At 41.3% G+C, this 20,356-nt stretch overlaps 1 protein-coding gene, 1 long non-coding RNA gene and 3 other non-coding genes across 7 annotated transcripts in view; all 5 read left to right on the top strand.

The window, feature by feature from the left end:
- lrp4 (low density lipoprotein receptor-related protein 4) overlaps positions 1-12,182 on the top strand; it is a 119,031-nt gene extending 106,849 nt beyond the window's left edge. Inside the window, exons 26-39 of one of the 3 annotated variants that reach the window (XM_061061617.1) lie at positions 600-762; positions 1,097-1,322; positions 1,909-2,212; positions 2,328-2,546; positions 2,838-2,972; positions 3,754-3,862; positions 4,161-4,353; positions 5,152-5,265; positions 5,362-5,473; positions 5,916-5,977; positions 6,616-6,703; positions 6,841-6,982; positions 7,208-7,269; positions 9,157-9,295. In XM_061061617.1, coding sequence (XP_060917600.1) covers positions 600-762; positions 1,097-1,322; positions 1,909-2,212; positions 2,328-2,546; positions 2,838-2,972; positions 3,754-3,862; positions 4,161-4,353; positions 5,152-5,265; positions 5,362-5,473; positions 5,916-5,977; positions 6,616-6,703; positions 6,841-6,982; positions 7,208-7,249 — 1,909 coding nt within the window. In that variant the 3' untranslated portion in view covers positions 7,250-7,269; positions 9,157-9,295. Of the gene's footprint in view, positions 1-599; positions 763-1,096; positions 1,323-1,908; positions 2,213-2,327; positions 2,547-2,837; positions 2,973-3,753; positions 3,863-4,160; positions 4,354-5,151; positions 5,266-5,361; positions 5,474-5,915; positions 5,978-6,615; positions 6,704-6,840; positions 6,983-7,207; positions 7,270-9,156 lie in introns of all 3 variants that reach the window. The other 2 variants (XM_061061543.1, XM_061061460.1) reach the window with 2 other exon arrangements.
- A 1,969-nt stretch (positions 12,183-14,151) lies between these two features.
- On the top strand, positions 14,152-19,053 carry LOC132992429 (uncharacterized). Its single transcript, XR_009676334.1, has 5 exons — positions 14,152-14,295; positions 15,019-15,129; positions 15,978-16,083; positions 17,570-17,645; positions 18,278-19,053. It is a non-coding gene; the product is annotated as an uncharacterized LOC132992429 (long non-coding RNA).
- LOC132980430 (small nucleolar RNA SNORD67) lies at positions 14,713-14,827 on the top strand. Its single transcript, XR_009674175.1, has one exon. It is a non-coding gene; the product is annotated as a small nucleolar RNA SNORD67 (small nucleolar RNA).
- On the top strand, positions 15,774-15,886 carry LOC132980432 (small nucleolar RNA SNORD67). The gene has a single exon (XR_009674176.1). It is a non-coding gene; the product is annotated as a small nucleolar RNA SNORD67 (small nucleolar RNA).
- Positions 16,639-16,753, top strand: LOC132980425 (small nucleolar RNA SNORD67). The gene has a single exon (XR_009674174.1). It is a non-coding gene; the product is annotated as a small nucleolar RNA SNORD67 (small nucleolar RNA).
- Positions 19,054-20,356: the final 1,303 nt, after the last annotated feature.

Genomic DNA, 20,356 nt, shown 5'->3' with positions numbered 1-20,356 from the left:
ACATTAGAATACTGTTTCACTGAGATCATGTGTTGTTTTAAAGACTTGTTATTCTCTGAACATGCGAGAATTCATCCAATTGGCAAATTTGCTTTTATGTCAAGAGAAAGAAATGATCATGATCTTTTTCACTAAAAGTAATATCATTCACTGATATTGTTGACTCTTTTACACCTTTTTTTATTTTTGGACTCTAGCTGTTCTTATTAGGTGCATAGTGGTAAAATCCTATTTAATTATCGCAACTGATTTTTAGGGCCGGCAGTAGCTCAGTCTGTAGGGACTTGGGTTGGAAATCTAGTCCTGGTGCAGACTAAAACAAGGAAGTTAATCTGATTGCTAGAGAGGTGCCAGGTAACTTCCCGAGTACTGCCGAGGTGCCCTTGAGCAAGGCACCAAACCCCCAACAGCTCTGGTGTGCTCCCTTTGTAGCAGTGTATAGCAGCCTCACTCTGACATCCCTCCACTAATGAATGTTCACAGGTCATGTGGACATCCTAACAGTGTAAACCAGTTTCACTCAGGGATTAATGAAGAATGTAAAAACACTGACTCTTCTAATGATATCTGACTTTTGGCTATGCTCTCTCTCTCTCCAGTTATTTGTACTGGACCGACTGGGGAGAGCACGCTAAGCTGGAGCGCTCGTCGATGGATGGGTCAGACCGGCAGGTCCTCATCAGTAACAACCTGGGCTGGCCCAACGGCCTCGCAATCGACATGGCCGGCTCACAGTTACTGTGGGCTGACGCTCACACAGAGGTCAGTACAGACACCCGAATCCAATATGGCTTCACCAATATATCATATATCATCATAATGCAGAAGCCAAGTTTTCTGAGTCTTCAAGGACTTGCAGTTTCCTGCTTTCACATCTATTCTATAAGTCACTAGATCATAGATACTTTCCTGTATAATAGATTTTTTAATCTTTAGCTGTATAGCACTTAAACAGCAATTATGAATGTAATGTAAACTTAGTGAAATGACACATTAATGAAGAGAATATGAGGGAAAAAAGTGTTTGATCATAAAGATGTTCTAAGTTAGTTACTTCCCTCAATCTAATCCCTCTCACATCTCCGGTCCTCTCCAGCGTATCGAGTTAGCTGACCTGAATGGGCAGAACCGCCGCACCCTCGTCACTCCGGTCCAGCACCCGTACGGTTTGACCCTGCTGGGGCCCCACATCTACTGGACCGACTGGCAGAGCCGCAGCATCCAGCGAGCTGACAAGAACACCGGGACCAACACCATCACTGTGCGGGCCAACCTGCCGGGCCTGATGGACATCCAGGCTGTGGACAGGGAGAGGCCACTCGGTGAGTTTGTCGGAAATGTAAATCAAGGGTCACTCCGACTTTTTGAGTTGTCAAAATCAGTTTATGACTGCTGTGAAAACAGTTGCATTCTTCTTTTCAACCTCAATGTCCCCCTGCTTGGGCTTCAGATGAAATGTTTGCAGTGGAAAGCCTGTGTTTATAACTTCTGCTGCACAACGTGGACATTGAAAGATGTCAGTATTCATTTTGTTGCATTATGGGAAGTGTAGGATTCAGTGTTTTTGTAGCTTGTCACCATAGAAAACAACTCACAGCCAAGATATCTCCGCTCTGCTGCTTTGTGTTTAACAGTCCTTTTTTTTAACTGTCTATTGTTGGAAGCCGTTTTTTTCTACCTCTTCCCTTCGCTTCATAAAGACCACACTTTAGTTAACTGGCTCCTTGCTTCTGTTTACGTGATTACAGCTTTTCTTAAAAGTATTATGTTAAGCTCTCCAGGGGATTGGCAAGTGATTAAAGAGTTAAGACACCTGAGTGTAAACAACAATCTGCTTTAATTGCACACAGAGAGTCTTCAACGAAAAGCACTCCTTTGCATCAATCCTTTCGTCTGTGTCTCCTTCAGGTTTTAACAAGTGTGGCAAGAGAAACGGGGGCTGTTCTCACCTCTGCCTGCCTCGTCCGAACGGTACATCCTGCGCCTGTCCCACCGGCATCCTGCTCAAGGGAGACGGCAGGTCCTGTGACGACTCCCCGGAGACGTATTTGCTCTTCTCCAACCGGGTCAGCGTGCGCAGGATCTCCCTGGACACCAACGACCACACGGACGTCCACGTACCTGTGCCTGAGCTGCACAACGTAATCTCACTGGACTACGACAGCGTGGATGCAAAACTTTACTATACTGATGTCACCCTGGATGTTATAAGGTGAAAATGCAAACCACCTTAACATGCAACCTTTAGTCCCATTATTTATCAGGATTATTAAATCTGTGCTGAAGTTGCTCTGTAGTTTTATATACATGTTTATTTTGTGTTTTAGGCGATCAAACCTTGATGGCACCGGCATGGAGACGGTGATCAGCCAGGGCTTGAAGACCACAGATGGGCTGGCTGTGGACTGGGTGTCCAGGAACATGTACTGGACTGACACAGGCAGGAACACCATCGAGGTGGCCCGCCTGGATGGGACGAGCCGCAAAGTCCTGGTCAACAACAGTTTGGATGAACCCCGAGCCATCGCAGTGTTCCCGAGCAAAGGGTATGAATGGAAAAAAAGGAAACTGGGCTTCATTTTTAAATCTAACTTCTGTTTGACTCACATGCAGGACACAGAGGTCTCTTAAACATTATACTCTTTTATTCTCTGTTAAGAGATGTTTAAATGGCAGATAATAAACTCTTCAGAAAAAAGGAGGAGAAAACGTGTATGATTAGAAACGATAGGCAAACATGACTGTTTATTTTTTGTGTACATTTTAGCTGGTTTGTGTTTTTCTAGTTTGTTTGTACAATAGAAAGTCTCCTCACCACTTCTACCCCCCCTCTGTAGGTTCCTCTTCTGGACCGACTGGGGCCACATTGCAAAGATCGAGCGCTCTCACTTGGACGGCTCGGATCGAAAGGTCCTGATCAACACGGACCTGGGCTGGCCCAACGGTCTCACTCTGGACTACGACACAAGAAGGTCAGAAGGAGCGGCATGCGTGGCTTCCTGTTCCCAAACAGGAGCTTTGTAGATAAAATGAGATTAGACCTAATAAAATGTTTTATGATGTTGAGATCCCTGGAAGGAAATATGATGATCTAAGTACTATCAAGAATATCTACAAGATAAGCAGAGAGTCCTGAAGATAATTCAGAGTGTCTGATTTATTATAGAATAAATGAACAGACTGAGATTTATGCTCTTGATTATAAGATATTGTTTTAGTATATGAATAAGATAGCATTAGATTGCCCCTGTGTGTTAGCATGTAGTGCCCATCGATGAGATTTATGTTTAAAAGCCATCCCCCTCCCATTTAAGGGACAAATTCAGAGTTAAAACGTACCTCTTTGGCTTTGGGGATAGTGTAATAAATTCTAACTACTAGTAATAACCTGAGGCATATAAGCGTTTACAATGCTAACATCCAAAATGTTGCATTACATTCAGTTATTACTTTACAGTGCTAACATAGCTTAGCTTCACACAGTTCTTTAGGAAAGTATAGCATCCTGAAATGCTTATTCTAACATCTAAGGTACTAGATGTTAGCATGATTACATCAGGTCATGTAGAGCTGGAGGATAAAGGTTTTTATTTATGTAACAACTCAACGATAGAAACGTTTTTCCAGCAGTTTTGTAATTTGCATGACAGCCTCACAGGAGGTTCAGACTCTTGTTTTAAAGTGCAGTCAGAACCATTTTCAAGTATTTTTACAGATACATGTGTGTTTATGATTCATGGGTGTTTTCTGCAGAATCTTCTGGGTGGACGCCCACCTGGACAGGATCGAGAGTTCGGACCTGAACGGGAAACTGCGTCAGATCCTCGTCAGTCCTGTGTCCCACCCGTTCGCCCTAACACAGGTAACACCCGTCCCTCCTCGTCCTCAGCTGTCAATCACTGGGCTGACCCTTCCTCCTGGCTGCCTCCTCCACTCACCTGCTCTCTTTCACTCATCGGCTCACCGTGTGACTCTCAGTGGTCGTCTTCTCGTCCTCCAACTCATACTGAACTCATTCGACTTAACCATTTCTTTACTTCCCTTCCACTCTGACCCTCATTTTTCTTCCTCCTCCCTCCCTCCCTCCCCTTTCTTCCTCCCATACCCCTTCTCCTTGTCTGTGTTTTCCTCTCCTCTCTTCTTCTCCCTCGTTTCCCCAGTTGAAGCCGGTGTCCTCCCCTCTAACCCCTTTCTCCCGACTCTCGCAGCAAGACCGCTGGATCTACTGGACGGACTGGCAGACTAAGTCCATCCAGCGGGTGGACAAACACACCGGCCGTAACAAGGAAACCGTGCTGGCCAACGTGGAGGGCCTCATGGATATTATAGTGGTGTCACCTCAAAGACAGACAGGTATGGAGACTTTTGCTTCAGACACCTCTAGATGACATGGGAGATGCAGAACCCACCTTGCTTACTAAACTTTCTGTGAGGACACACATTCAAGAGGAACCTATAGACCGGGCATAAGAAGTTGGATGTAGGTTCTCTGTTTCAAAAGTGAAGCCAGTTTGGGATTGTCTCTTTTTTGTTTATTATGGCCACCAGAGGGCGACTGTAGTGTTAGCAAACAGAAGTCTTCTCACATAAAAGCAGACATAGAAGAATGACCCTTTGCTCCTCAGTTGATTAATTACCTTGGTAAACATTTTACTTAGAGTGCATGGTCTTGTTTACTGAGTTCAAGTCTTCTACAATACAGCAGCATCTTAATTTAGCTAAATAATTAGAGCCCGACCGATTAATTGGCCGACCGATAATATCGGCCGATATTAGCATATGAAGTGACTATCGGTATCAGCTAATTTTTATCGCAGATATGCGCTGATATAACTAGAGTTAATCATCAGTCAAATTTAATTTAATTTGAGTTTCATTGTATTACACTAGCAGTTCTCTTTCTGGCTGTCACCAGCAGCGCTATGTATTTGTTTGTGCTTATTTCACAAAGTCCTGCTCATGTAATTAGTTTCAGTTGCATTGAAGCGTGTAACAAACGATCTAAAAGCTCTTTTTAACTGATCTGTGACCTTTATCATTCAGCGTCACTGAGCTGTCAGTGTCATGATGTCATCATTGTGACCTGTTTTTAACTACACCACTCTGACTGTCTGGTTATCGGGTGTTAATGCTGTGCCTCTTCTCGTTCAGGTACAAATCTCTGCGGGGTAAATAACGGCGGCTGCACTCACCTTTGCTTCGCCAAGACCAACAGTTTTGTGTGCGCCTGCCCCGATGAACCAGACGGGCGACCCTGCTCCACCAGTAAGTGACCACTGTTGTTACTGACCCATAGCCCGTGTACTTGGCTAATAAGAAATACCTAAGAAGGTCTGATTCTGATCAGCAGTTGTTTATCAGTTTCAGGATACATCCCCACCTCACCTGCCAAAGGAACCAGCAGCACTCCTGTTCCCAACAAGATCCCCAGAGGTCCAACAGACACTCCACATAGAGGACCCATCCTCGTCAAGTAAGGCTCTTTGTTTATTTGAACATCTGTTGAACAAGAGAGCTGATTTTTTTTCCTTCACTTGCTCTCAAAACAAAATGTTATACATCTCTGAACTCTGTTTCAGGAAAACTCAAGAGTACTCATCCCGCTGAGAAACACACACAGACTTTTTCTGATGCTAATGCTGTGTGTGTGTTAAATTTAATGAATGGATCTTGTCATTGATTTTTAGAAGAACTATATTACGAGGAATAGCACCGACTTAAAACTACAGATTTCTTTCTTTCTTGAAAATACTCTTGACTGCTCTCAGGTGGAAAAATGTCTCATTTCATGGAGGAGAATTATCTAATTGCTCGTCTTAAGAGAAATTAGAGAAGAGAACAAAGTCTTTCTCCAGAGATCATGTCTAGTATTAAATAAAGAACATGAAGTTTAATAGTCTGTTTGATTTTGACAGCTGCACTGAAAAGGACCTGAACGATGGAAACTGCTTGAGCAACGTGGTGACGGCTCCTCATGGTGACTATATGAATCTCTTATTTTGAAGTCAGCAGGGTGAAAGTAGTTTTAAAGGGGCAGTCCAACATTCAGGTCAGGTAGATTAGTGAGGCACAGATTCACGTCCAGGAGGGATGTAACCTGGTTTGGGAAACTCCTAACGTTGCTCTGCTCTATGAAAAGTTTCAAGTAGACTTTCTTAAAGCTTCTACTTTACTCCTTGAACCTTGTTTATTGAACAATCACAGAATGAAATGAAAAGCAGACACATTGTGGTTTTAGTGCCTGTAGGGTGTGGGTGGTGATTCTGTTAGCTAGCAAGCTAACATGATAACTTTTAGATTTAGAGTCAACCCCATTTTTGAAGTTTCCCCATTTGTAAATATAATCAAACATGGGGGGAGGGGTCACTGCCCTTTGTGATGTCATGAAGGGAAAATCTCCAAACAGCCTGTTTGAGCACACATTTTCTGAAAAGTGGAGCAGGCAAAAGACGGAGAGGATGGACTTTTCTCTTAATTCAGTGGTCTGCTGAAAGTCTAGGGACACATATTAGTGTTAGAAAAACATGTTAAAGAGTATTATGGATAATATGTGACCTTTATCTAAAGCTGTTTGATCAACCCATCAGTCTCTAACATCTGTGCCATCTTTTAAAGGAGAAGGACTTCATATCAGCTACGTGATTGGTGGAGTTCTGACCATCCTGGCTATTCTTATTCTCATAGCCGCTTTGATCATTTACAGGTTAGTCCCCATTCTTCACACTCCTTCTTTGTTTTCACTACAGTCCTAAAAAGGTTTTATTGACCTACATTTTAAACACTGCAGATGTTTCGATGTTTAAACCCTGTGCTCTTCTATTCCTGTTTTTTAAATGACAGACATAAAAAGTCTAAGTTTGCTGATCCGGGAGTGAGCAACCTAACGTACAGTAATCCCTCGTACCGGACGTCCACGCAAGAGGTCAAGATCGAGGCGTCTCAGAAGCCTCCAATATACAACCAACTTCGATATAAGAAAGAGGTAACACACAGCTGAAAATCTTTTTTTTTTTATTTAACAGGTGAATGGATTGTAGGTGAATCCATTGTGTTTTGATCACAGATAATGTAGCTGTATGGTGGATAACCACAGAGACAAATGTTCCTGTTTGTCTCTGCTCACTTTGGTTTTGTTGAAATATAGCAGGATACAGACGCCAGACTTCATCTTTTCTTCCCTCTCTCTCTCTCTCTCTCTTCACCGCAGCTCTCTCATCCCTACAACTCCCTCTCTCCCTTTATCTTTTGACCCCCTTGTTCCGTGGAGAGGTAGCCACACAGCATGAAAGAGTTGTGTCCTTTCCTGTTGTGTTTTTTTTTTTTTCTAACTTTTCCTCTGCTATTCTTTGTTTTTACTCCATTTCTTCTGTCTTTCATTGCATGATAATAACTGCTTCCTAATATTAATACCGTTTGGTGCAGTGACAGAGCTCTGTGATCGGTAGCATGTCAGTGCTTTGACTACCTAGCACTTATCTTTGTTTAGGGATATTTAAACAGGCCAGGAAGATTTCATTCAACATTTGGATAGGTTTTTTTTTCTGTTTAAGATTTACTTTTGGGCTATTGCCTTTTCTGTGATAGGGCAGTGGATAGAGTAGGAAATCAGGAGAAAGTGGGGAATGGAGGGAAAAGAAACACAGGCCACTTGGAGGACTAAAGCTAGGGGCGTATCCAGACTTTTCTAACTGGGGTGGCCCACCTTGGGCACTGACTTTTGCAGGGGTGGCATGAGACTATTATATTTTTTTTTACCCTTACCATCTCCACTCATGATATGTACTTTAGGTAACACAATTTAGCAACATATAAATATGTTTAACTTGATTCTTTAGGGACTCAAAAACAAAGATGTGCAAAGTCACATTTTCAAGTAATTAGAAACAGTTATTGGTAATTAAGTTTATTGCACGCTAAGACAGTGTGCACAAGTTATTCCGTGGACAATTTTGTGGGAAGAGCAAAGTATTTATTTAATACTGAAAGTACTTGTACTTAAGTCCCACCTCTGATTAGGCAAATAGCCAATCAAAGATTTAGATTTTCGGGTGGAACCTGGGGTAGCCAATCAGAGTTCAACAGGGGTCCATGCCAACCCTGGCCAACCCTGGAGACACGCCCCTGACTATAGTCTCTGCACATTGGGTGCGACCTAACCGCTAGACTAACTCGATTGGTTGCGTTAATGTTGTTACTTGTATTGGAACTCAACCAAAATATCCGTTGGCCTACATTATTGAGCCAAAATGAGCCTATCAGAGATTTATATCCAATATGTCCTTACATGGAAACTTTCTAACGGAACTGATAATGCAAGAAGAATTCATTGGGTAACCTTAGGAATAGGATTATCTGCAGCACATCATGTAGCGTAGCGTTCAAGTCGAGCTAACACTTCGATACCATTGAAGGCAATTCTTACACTCAATTTTATGAACCTGAACTTGTTTCATGATCTGATAGTTGCAACCCCTTTAACTCCTGAAAACTACTGCAAACATCTTCTGCTGCTGGGCTGCTTGCAGGCTGCCAAGTATTTCATGCTGGAGATGGCCTAATGTTGTTCAAAATATTCCTTCTGCTGCAGACGGAATAACTTGAACACACTTAAAAATAGAGGGCTGAATACCATTACTCCATTTAGTCTGCAAAATAGTATCATCTCCCTGTTTAAGATGAGAAATCAAATGTGTTCATATCCTGTGTTATATTTGTTTGTGCAATAATATTTGTGTTGGTAGAGCAAGCCAGTGAATTTCACTCCAGGTTACAGTCTGCTTTTTCTGTTAGAGGTAATTCTATAGCTGGAAAAAGCGCCACCGTGTTTAAGCACCAACGAGCCAGCTAGCTGTGCATGGGTTGTGTTTGAAAGTGACATCTTGTTCTGGAGTGGTGTGCAGTGGGTTGAGGGTGAATCCTTTAGAGGGAAATCCAACACTAACAGGAGGAACCTTTGAGTTTTGGTTTGTTTAGTTTGTGTATGTTTTAAAAAAAACTTGATCTTGATGGCTCATTGTGAGTAAGTGCACTAAAACCAAAACAAGACATTCCATCATAAATTCATGTTTAGTGTAAAATATTAAGAATAACTCAGGGTTGGATTTTTTTCTGATAAAACTACCACTCTGACTAATTCATGTGTCTCTTGCCCTTCAGGGTGGAGTGGACGGAGGCTACACCAAGGAGAAGATCCGCATCGTGGAGGGTGTGTGTCTCCTGTCCAATGAGGAGCTTTACTGGGACGACCTAAAACAGATCAAGCCGTCCCGAGGCGGCCTGCACACCTGCATGCGCACCGACACCGTGTCCCTGCAGGCCAGCAGCGCTTCACTAGATGACGGCGAGACGGAGCAGCTCCTCCAGGAGGAGGCGTCCGAATGCTCCTCCATAACCACCCTGACACCTTCAGCCATCACCCCTCAGCGTCACGCCCAACACAGCCTGCCCGACACCGGCTGGGCCTCCTCGCGCAAGCCCTCCACGGAGAGCGAGGTGTGAGGGAGGCTCCCACTTTCCTCCATGCTTTAACAATAACCTCCATTACCTAATACAAGCGCACACACCTGTATTTATAGCTGGTACAAACACACAGAAACAGAAATACCGTTAGTACAAACACAGAACTTGTTGCATACGTAGAGTAACGGTACATATAAACCTGGTTACACACAAATAAGCTCACATAAACACAACTCCTGTCTCTGAAACTGGGGCTCCGTCCTACTTGTGCACACAAACACACACACACACATGCAGTACAGTCTTGGAACAGAACCCTCAATGCTACTGCCTTTAGGCAACGTGATAAACTAATGAGCATGCTGGAATAAGAAAAGCAAAGGACTCTGGGGAGGAAGTGAACAGAGAGACACAAGCGTTACCTGGAGCCTTTTTCAAGGATGCAGACGCTCAATGCGACAGACGCTTCTCTGTGTACAACTTCACCTTTATTTTGAAGTGGACTTTTTGTTCCCTGGACAACGCTAAAACATACTCTCCGATGCCACTCATGACTTGATGAACTCTATTTATGAACCTTTTTTTGTACTAGCCGAGTGGGTTTGCTGGCGAGAGTGTTGCGTTAGAACTTTGTTGCAGCAGGACCCCCCCCCCCCCCCCCTCGGGGGTTTTCAAAAGTTGTATTTATAACAGTGCCAAAGGGTGGGGCTTCACAGAGTCTCCATGCTTCTTTCTGCATTTAAACATCAATAGAAATATATCCTAATTTACAGGGTGTTCATTTTGTTTGACTTCACTGACTTTGCCCTCACCAGTGGGAGACCTCATGATTCCTCATTTTATTTTTTGATTTTACAGCCTTTTAACAGGTCATTGACTTGATGAATTGGCAGCTCCATTCATTCTCTGCAAAACTATCCTGAAAGCAGCTTTTTGTCTTTCTTTCTCTTCTTTTTAAAGTTGTTATTCAACCATTGTTGATCCTCTGACTTAGCAGACAAAGTCAATATGAAGTAACAGCCAAGTGCCAAACATTTCATTCTTCTTCTTCCCTCAGCTGAATATTTATTTTTCTCAGAGGTTTTTAAAACGTTAGGGACATTTGTTCAACTTGGGTTCGGTCAAAGAAAAAAAAAAAGAAACATTTTCTAGCTATTCAGCCATGCAGATAGCTTTGGGTTTAATTACCTTCAAACTGTCTTATGTTTCAGGGATGTCTTCTTCCCCAGGGTTTTTTTTTCATGGGTTCTTCTGAAAACATGAAACTCGATCCTTGGGTTTATTTACAAGATAATAAATAGTTTTCTACGACAGCACTTATTACAAGAGATTGAAGCGATTTGATTTAACAATGAAGGGCCACACTCTCTCAGCTAATGAAACCAGACGATGTTGAAGCTAAAATCTCAGTTATCTTAAACTATTTAAAAAGGCATTAAGGGATCCCAGACTTGTTTTTTACCTCTTTGTCCAACCACAGTTTTGTTTTTAGAAAACAAATATTTGTTTAGTCTTTCAAAATAATTCAATTTCACAAAATGACTAAACTGACTGAGATCATTTTAAGAAAACTGTGTTGTTGTGACAATTTTTTTAAATATTTCAATCACGTGGAATAACAGTCTTTGGTCCTATTCGAGGTAATCACAAAACTTAAAGCTCTCTGTTGAGTTATCATTCGGACAAGTTTCATGGTAAAAGCAAAATGGCACAAAGAACCCAAAGTTTCTGCATGGCTAAATGCTAACAGAGGTAGATAAGCTCATTGGTACTTTTGGTAATTTGAGTTTTTGACACATCAACTCTGAATCTGTAAAGCAAAACGTGCACTTGCAGTTTCTGCCACAGTACGCTATGGGAACGTTAGGAACACTGTGCATGTCTGACCCCATCAGACCTCGAGGGTTATAGTGTAGAAATATATCACTGACAACTTACTGAAATGACTTTAATACAAGTAAAAAGATATTATGCATCGCTTTAACGTTTAGCGTACCATTCTGTTTGCTGTTGAAAAATGGTACGAGGAAATGAGTATATTACTATATCGACAAATATATCGGTTAGACTTAACAGAATTTTTGAAGTATCTGCTACAAGCTCAGCAGTTTGCTGATTTGCTGCTAGACGAAGCACTGAGGTCAACGAACGAGGGGTCTCGGCAGCTACATAACCACGGTCTCTGACGATTGGATGGAGCATCACGGCGACCCAGTTACCGATCACCCTGGCTCCAACAGTCCCTCCAACTCTGCTGCAGGAATGCGTCAAACTGTACAGATTTTATCACGCGGACATAAGCATTTCAACATTTCTATTGAAGATATTCCGTTGATTAAGTTGTATAGTCTTTTGTACAAAGGGATTTCATGAGCGTTTCTAGACTTGTGTTAATTTTACTCACTGGAGAAGAACTTTTTTTTTTTTTTTTTTTTTGCTGGATTATTTTAACCACTGTGTTTCCAAGCCTTGTAAATGATAGGGAAGATGCCAGTTATTTAATAGTGCTCTTTTTATCTTCTGAAATACTGGTCGCGTATAGCTGTTGTAAAGTTAACAAAAAGAGGTATTTATGATTTCTGTTTTGGTTGTCACTTGATGTGTAAATATGAAAAGACTGTATATGTATTTCCATGGCAGTACTAACAAGCTGTGTTGTGTGATATAGTGAATTATCCCTTTGCTATCTTTTAATATAAAATTGCATTTGCATTTCAATGAAACTTTTGGCTCACTCGTCTATGAGTCTGCGTCTGCTGATCGTTCCAGATATAACAGCGGCTTCAATAAAGGAAACCAGAGAGTCACAGTGTGGATGCATGATGCCAAATCCTCCAGCATCAATATTTATTTTGTCTTTATTTAAAGGCATACTTGGATATATTTTGATCAATAGGCAGGAGGTATAAATAACGGATTTAAATACTAGGTAATAGAAAGTTCAGAATCACATTTTTATCTTTGAGGGATTTCTATACAACACACAACAGACACACACAACCTCTATCCAGAGACACTAGATTTGGAAAAGAAGAAGTCATGAATAAAGGGAGACACATCGGCGTAACACAAGAGGAATCCCTTCTCCAAAGAAACAGACAATAGTTATATTGTGCATACCTGAAATGTTAGCATTTATAGATTCAAGACAAATGAAGAGTAATGAGTTAACAAGTTTCAGATAGAGTATTTATTTCCAGAGTGAATATATGAATGAGAGGAGACTTCAAGAAACTGCGATGTGGATAGCTTACATTTATATAAACTTTCATCCAGATGTTTCACTGCTGTGTAGGGGTGGCCTTCATACATGTCGAGTTTCAGAGGAAATCAGTCACTTCAGGGTTAAATTATTTTTTTGAAATGTTCTTTTTATTAGGAAAAGCACAGTATGATTTACATTGCACATAACCTTCATTACTTGACAGACTTCCTTGATCCTCATATAGTTATTTGACCATTGTTTGTCCCCCATTCCGCCGGGACTTGGGAAAGACTGGTGCGGAAAGTCTGAGTGTCTTTGTCCATAATGCTTTCCCAAAATTTTATTTTTCTTATAAATCGTTAATTTACTGCAACATGTGAACCACAGAACCGGGGAGCTTACTGTTTCTGAATCAAGCAAAAAGAAAAACAATATGTAGAGGGTAGTTTTTCACAATTCACAAATAAAATCAGTTAAAGTCCGATCTTACAGGTTTTATGTACTCAGTCCATTTAGACCATATTATATAAAACTTTTCTTGTTGTACTCTGAGGGAAAATGTTATCTTTTCCGTGACGTAGATCCCATGTGTAATTTCCATCCATTCCTCGATGGTGGGTGGGTCTACTTTTAACCATTTTCTCGTTATGGCTTTTTTACTTGCTGCCAATAGTATGCCGAGCAATTTTATGTCATTCATGCTACAATTTTCAGACAATAAATCACCCAGATACACAGTTTCACACTTGAAAGGAATGTTTAAGCTAAACACATTATTCAGGGTTAAATTCATCAAAGTGTATCAAGCACAATTTATGAGATCAAATGAAATAGTAATTGTTTTTTTTCTCAGATAAAATTCTGAGTAATCTGAACACGAGGGTAAATTGAAGTCAGTTGTTGCTCTTGAGGAGTGAGTGTGTTCATCATGTTAACTTCTCATTGGAGGATCAACAAAAAAATATTTTGAATCTGTCCAATATACGACCACCCTCGTTCCGGCTTTTAGCCAATGCTACCCCAAACCCACCCTTGCCAATAGCGTAATCCAAGATCGATGTAATTACAAACAATAGAAGGGAGGAGACGGTTTTAGAGGGAGGTTTGACCATACATGGTTTTATAAAACATTGTTTTTATTAGCTGAAATGGAAACAGATGCATGTGTTGAATGTAAAATAATAGGAAGTTTGAACACAAACTGTTAGCCTACATTGAATTAAATATATGGACGAGTGGATAAGGCTAAATCAAAAGATAAGTGAGGCCGCTGGGAGAAAAATTGAACCTTGAGGGTTTACTGGGCCTAAAGAAAACACAGAAAACTGTTATAGAATATTCGAGAGACAAATGGTTATATCATAAGATTTCATTTATTAATTTTATTCAAATAATTTTCATTAAATATAAAGTAGTGTCTTAAAGCCAATACTACATACTCCGGTACAGTAGGTGGCGCTATGCACAGTTTGAAGTCCCGCCATTAAACTAAAAGAAGAAGAAACCGACCAATCAGCTTTTCAGGACGTCCCAGTTTAAAAAAAAGAAGTTGTCGTGTTTTTTGTCGATTAAGATAACCTAACAAAATGATATTTGTGAAGAGAAACCCGAGTAATATCGCTGTTTGTTCGGTAAGTTTGTGTTGACTCTTCTTCGTTTATTGTTTTTTTGACGGAAGGACAGGCTGGTAAGTGAGTGTTGGAAGCTAGCATAGCTAACCGCCTAGCAATCAAGCTAACTGTGCTTACTAAGTTATTATTAACGTTTTGCTTAAACTACCGCTATGTTGTGTGTTCGGGTTTAAAGGAAAATTAATTGAAACCTTTCAGGTCTGGAAAGTATCTTTAGCAGCATTGAATCAACCCCTATCAGGTTGTTTCTTGATAACCGTGGACTACTAAGGCTACTGAGGCTAGCATGCTACTTGTGCCTGGCTCCTCGTTGTCAAGGCAACACGTGCATTGCGTCCAAAGGTGAACACACTAACCCAGCAGGAGCATTGATAAATGAATCCTACATTAAAGTGTGAAAACGGAGGATTCTGGGGGGGTGAGAGTGATGAGTGGCACAAATCAGTCGGGGTATCTGCTGCAGTGGCATCAGCACCCTGACCTGACCCCAACCTGAGGACACACAGAGTGCACAGGGGCCATCTGACTCAACCCCGAACCCGCCACTAAAAACAGACTATCGAGGGCTATCACATATTTCTCATCTGTAATATTTGTATTAAAATTGTCTTTTCTCTCTCTCTCTCTCTCTCTCTCTCTCTCTCTCTCTCTCTCTCTCTCTCTCTCTCTGTCTCTCTTTCTCTCTCTCTCTCTCTCTCTCTCTCTCCCTCTCCCTATGAAAAGCGTGGCATCTGGAAGTGGAAGGATGTTTTGCTGTGGAGTTTCTCAACTTTGCTCCCTTCCTGAAGCCGGACTATCAGCACTAACACCTGAAAGCCATGTGTTCCCTGAAAGGTATGCATCTACTGCAGGGATGGGCAACTTTGGTCACAGCAAGGGCCACATTCATTTAATTCTCACTGCCAGAGGGCCAAATTAAACGATTACAGTCGATTATGTCTCTAATTAACGCAACATATACCAGTGATCAGATATTATTATGGACATATTTATGGTTTTCATGATTTCATGGCAGATTTCATAATGTTTTCTTCATGTTTCCAATTAATTGATGTGTAAAGAAATTAACCTGAGGGCCACATTTAAGGTTGATGGGGGGCCGCATGTGGCCCCCGGGCCGCCAGTTGCCCACCCCTGATCTACCGGTTAGTCTTTTTCCCCAGTACTTAATTAAATCGGTTGAACATTTCCTCCCATTTAACCAAATGTTTTTGAAGTGCACTCTTGTTTCTGTTTGTCCCTTGATCAGCGAATTGGAAGATTACCTACAAGCTATTTAAACATATCTGTCATGCACTTTAATCAGGGTTGTCTGAGTAAATAAGCTTGCGTAAAACAGCTGTTACTCGGTGAGCTGGGGCCTTTTTTCGGTATCAGTCATGCAAAAGCAGTACAACATGAGAGTCTCCACTGCCCAACCAGTTCGTAGTTCCTGCTTTGTTGCCTACTTTTTGTTTGTTTCTTTAAAGCGATTGGAGTATGACAATGATGAGTTGCACTATTTGTCGGGTTGCTGTTTGCAGTTGCACGGCTGACCTGTCCAGACAAACTGTGGTGACACCCATTGTGCACAGGGGCCATCTGAGTCACCTTCAAATCTTACAGTTTATGTTTTATATATTTTTTTTAATTTGTCATGTCCTCACCTACACTTTGTCTTTTTGCTGCTTTCATCCTTTCAGGCTTGGAGGTGAGAGATTTGAAGGACCTGGTTAGGCAGCATGTTGGAGCCATTGTGAAAAAGACAAAATGAAGTGACCTGTGAGACAGTTTTTCTTAAAGATCTGTGTAAGTATTCCAACCTGCAAGCTGGTGAGGACATGCACCAAATTCTGTCAATTTATGCGTGTCTTATTGAGAGCAAATCTACTTTCCCTCCAAATGGTCCTCTCCTGAATGTCCCCTCTGTGGATCAATAAAGTAATGAGTATTTCCGTCTTTATGTGATTGGCTAAAAATATCTCGTATGATAATAATAATAATAATAAGAATACATTTAATTTATAACACACTTTACATTTTTGCAAAAAAATCTCAAAGTGCTACAGAGAAAAAGAAAAAAACAAATTACGCAACTAAGGACACTTGCAGCACAAGCAGAAGGCTCTATTAAAAAGGTGGGTTGTTAGGGCCCTTTCAAAAGCGTCCGCAGACTGTGGCGCCCTTAGCGGGTCGGGGAGAGCGTCTCAGACTGGGAGCAGGTATCAGTCGGGACCTGTTTGAATTGATTGCTGCTTTCGATTGGCTGCAATATTAGTTAAAACGTGAAATAAATCATGATGTTCATGTCATGTCAGAGTGTCTGATGGCAGAGTTAATAAGTCATCTCTGGGATTCTGGGGGTGTGAGAGTGATGAGTGGCACAAATCAGTTGGGGTGTCTGCTGCAGTGGCATCAGCACCCTGACCTGACCCCAACCTGAGGACACACAGAGTGCACAGGGGCCATCTGACTCAACCCCGAACCCTCCACTAAAGATGGCTATAGAGGGCTATCACATATCCTTAGATACTTTTCTCGTTTAGAAACAGTACGAAGGAGTTTTCACTGTGGCATCTCAGGACATTCATATATTTCTCACTGTGTTAATATCTTGGTTCATTTCTATTTGTCATTTTGCACCTTCTGCCAGCACACAGTTGCTCTGCTGGTCACTAATGACCCACTTAAAACTTCCTCTGGCTCTGATCAGTGGCCCACTTGGTAGTTGGACTCTTGGTGGGTTTTTTTTTTTTTTTGGGAAACAAATTGCCCACGATGGCTGTTTTCCCTCCCGTTTGTCCTGATTACTAACTTAACTAAATCATGGGCTCTGCTTTTAAATTCCCTGGCCTGTTCTCTTTCTGTCTTCTCCCTGCCCTCCTTTGTCCCGGCAGGGAGCCTTGTGCCCAAAGCAGCAGCCAATGGTATGGTTCAAGACTTGAAAGTTCAGTCTTGACCTGCACCTGCTCTGTTTTTCCTCTATCCCAGAATTGCTGCAGTGTGACCTGAATTGGCCAAAGCAGATTGAAACTACACGTCTACAGTATTTGTGCTTCATTTGATGATGTCCATAAACTTAGCCTGTTCTAGGGTTGATGGTATAGCAAACAAAAACCCTGTTCCAAATTTAGCTGGGCTGGTTTAGATAAAATAAATGATTTAAGGTCACGGTAACCATATTATTATTTTACCGCAACTGTTACTGGCAGGCACTTGACATGTTATGTCAAACTTACTGTACGGGACAAAATGTGATTTTGTCTAAGCACATGTTCTGTCTGTGTTTTCTCAGGTTATACCTGTTTGAGCCTGATGTTCAATCCTGCCTCTGTGGTGCTGTAACACCCAGCATGCAGGGTCATGCACAGGTATTGGAAAACTTCTTTCTCATTTCACCTTTCTCAGGTCACATATTATGCAAGATACACTTTACCATGGTTTTCTAACACTAATGTGTCCCTAGCTTGTCTACAGTCTGTCCACTTTTGTCTTCTGCCTGCTCCACTTTTCAAAAAAATGTGTTCAAACAGGCAGCTTTTCCCTTCATGATAACACAAAGGGCAGTAACCCCTCCCCCCCCGGTGGGTGACACTCCCACAGCTAGGTTCTGCCCTCTGAGTCTGCCTTCCCACTGTAAACAATCAGGAATGTTGCAAGAAAGCCTGAGCCACCCAAACCCAAAGGGGCGTGGTCAGCTCATTTACATTTAAAGGTACAGACACAGAAACAGCCTGTTCTAAGCAGGGCTGAAATAGAGGGGTTTATAGGCATGATCAAATACAGGATCAGAGTGGATTTAGAACAAGGAACTTCAGACATGTCCTGGGGAGCTCTGAGAACATTTTAAACTTGTTGAAAAGAAGTATGTGACCCTTTAATTAATTCTTATTTATAGTAAAAATATATTTTTCTGTATATGATTCAGATTTAAAAACTTGAGGTAATTCACAAAGTTGTGTTACACTGGAAAAAGATCAATCAAGTTTTTCTTATTTTTCAGATGAGATGTTGGAGCAAAGTGGTGAACCACATCAACAGCGTTTCAGCTGCTTATCACGATGTGAACAGTGTTGACCTTCGTCTACCTTAATCAAGACATCAGGAAGCTCTGCAAACATATTTTGGGCTTATCTATGGTGAGCTACGGAAATGAAACATACGTTTTAAAATCAATTTTGACTTCACAGTCATCAGCTCAAACATGTACTGAGATGAGCTGTAGTAAATATGCATGAACTGTCATATTTTGTAAAATAATCCAATGAACCAGAGGGGTCATGTACATCACAGTAACAGGTGAAACTGACTGCGGAGGTGAGCGGGGCTGGTTTTCTGTGTCTGTGGATCCTCTGAAGGATTACACTGTTTGTGATTGCCTTGCATCATCAGAGGCCACAGCTCATCTTAAATATCTGCCTTTCTTACATGTCAGCCTGCAGCGTTTCTCAGCCCTGGTAATGTGTGCACTTGGTTTAAGTTGTAGCAAGGCAATACTATCATGACAGTCACATGCATATGCAATATAATCCACAAATAAGTGCATACGATCCAGTTAAAGAGAGAACGCTCCTCTCTATGAAGTAATCTGTTGCAGGTTTTGGGTTTGCAGTCGATTCTAGTTAAATTGCGCAGATACCTATAGGAAAATGTTACTATTAATTTATATATTGTAAGGGCACCATGTTGGCCGTGTTACAGACTGTAAGAAATGTATGAACCTTTATTTGTACTACACTGTTTGTGCTTTAATCATGTCAATAAATCTTTTTTTTTAAATCATATATAGCTGATAAGCCAATTATGTTTTCATTGTTTTCTTATTTCTTGAACAATAGAGCCAGACTTTATGAAAGTGGCACCGTGATACCAGCTTGCTTTTGTGGAACTGTAAGCATGATGACCTTTTTTTTGTACTGGGGCTTAACTATCTTTAAAATGGACTTGCTGGAGTGAAGAGATTTATTTGAGGCTTGCATTTCTTGGGATAAATATTTCGTTCTGAAAAGTTCACAAAATGGTAAGGTGTGTGTCAGGGAAGACAAATGGATTACAAGGAGTAACGGCAAACGTAAGTTATGAGAATCACACAACAGACTTTAGTAGTTTAACATGTTTGGACTTAATTCTACATAACATTTACATTCAAAGATAAAGAAAGACCTAGAGTAATAATTCAAGAGTTTACCTATACTGCTCTGTCTGTGTAATCTCCAGTAGAGCTGAGCCTCCCCAAACCAGAGAAATGAGCAGCTGCCATCCATGGGTGTTAGTCTGTGATGTACAGTATGCTTTCCAACCACCAGGTGGCAGTAGAACATCAGTAGTTCTTCCAGTCTACAGACCGGTGCCTGATGCTCTTCGATGCTGATGCATTTTTAGGGATCACATTTCACTGCATTAATTCCGTTTTAGAAACACGAGTGCCTCAAGGCTCCACACACACATACTGATCGCTCCTCAGAGTGTAAGTGAGGTAAAGGTCTCATGGGTACAGGCAAGTTAATTCGAAATATTTTGATTCTGAAATTCCTTCAAACAGAAAAATCCTTACCTTCAAATGTTTCTCAAATCTACATAGTTAGGATCTCTGGTCATGGCCCATTTGCTAAAGAAGATCTTGTAAAAATACAAAACCAAGTTGCATGAATGTTCTGTAACACACTTGACTTCAACATATGGGATGGAAACAGGTCTGTTAAGGTCAGTTTGACATGTGCAGTGTCAAAAATACCCTCTAATACAAATGTACAAGAAAATCTAGTATATTCCAGTTGCATCAAAACCATTTGATTTACTTCTAGCGCTGAACATGAAACGCTAAAAGGCATATTTAAAGGTCACATATTCTGCACCTTTTCAACAAGTTTAAATAAGTCTCTGAGCACCCCAGAGATTCAGAGGTCATCCACCTGGGGGCGGGATTACTGCCCTTTGTGATGTCACAAAGGGAAAATCTCCAAAACGGCCCTTTTGAGCACACATTTTCTGAAAAGTGGAGCAGACAAAAGACGGAGACTGTGGACTTTTCTCACAAGTAGGGGGGTTTGTAGACAGACGAGGGACACATACTAGTGTTTGC

Source organism: Labrus mixtus, chromosome 1 (genome assembly GCF_963584025.1).
Source record: "Labrus mixtus chromosome 1, fLabMix1.1, whole genome shotgun sequence".
NCBI lineage: Eukaryota > Metazoa > Chordata > Actinopteri > Labriformes > Labridae > Labrus > Labrus mixtus.
This window is presented reverse-complemented; position numbering and strand designations above follow the sequence as displayed.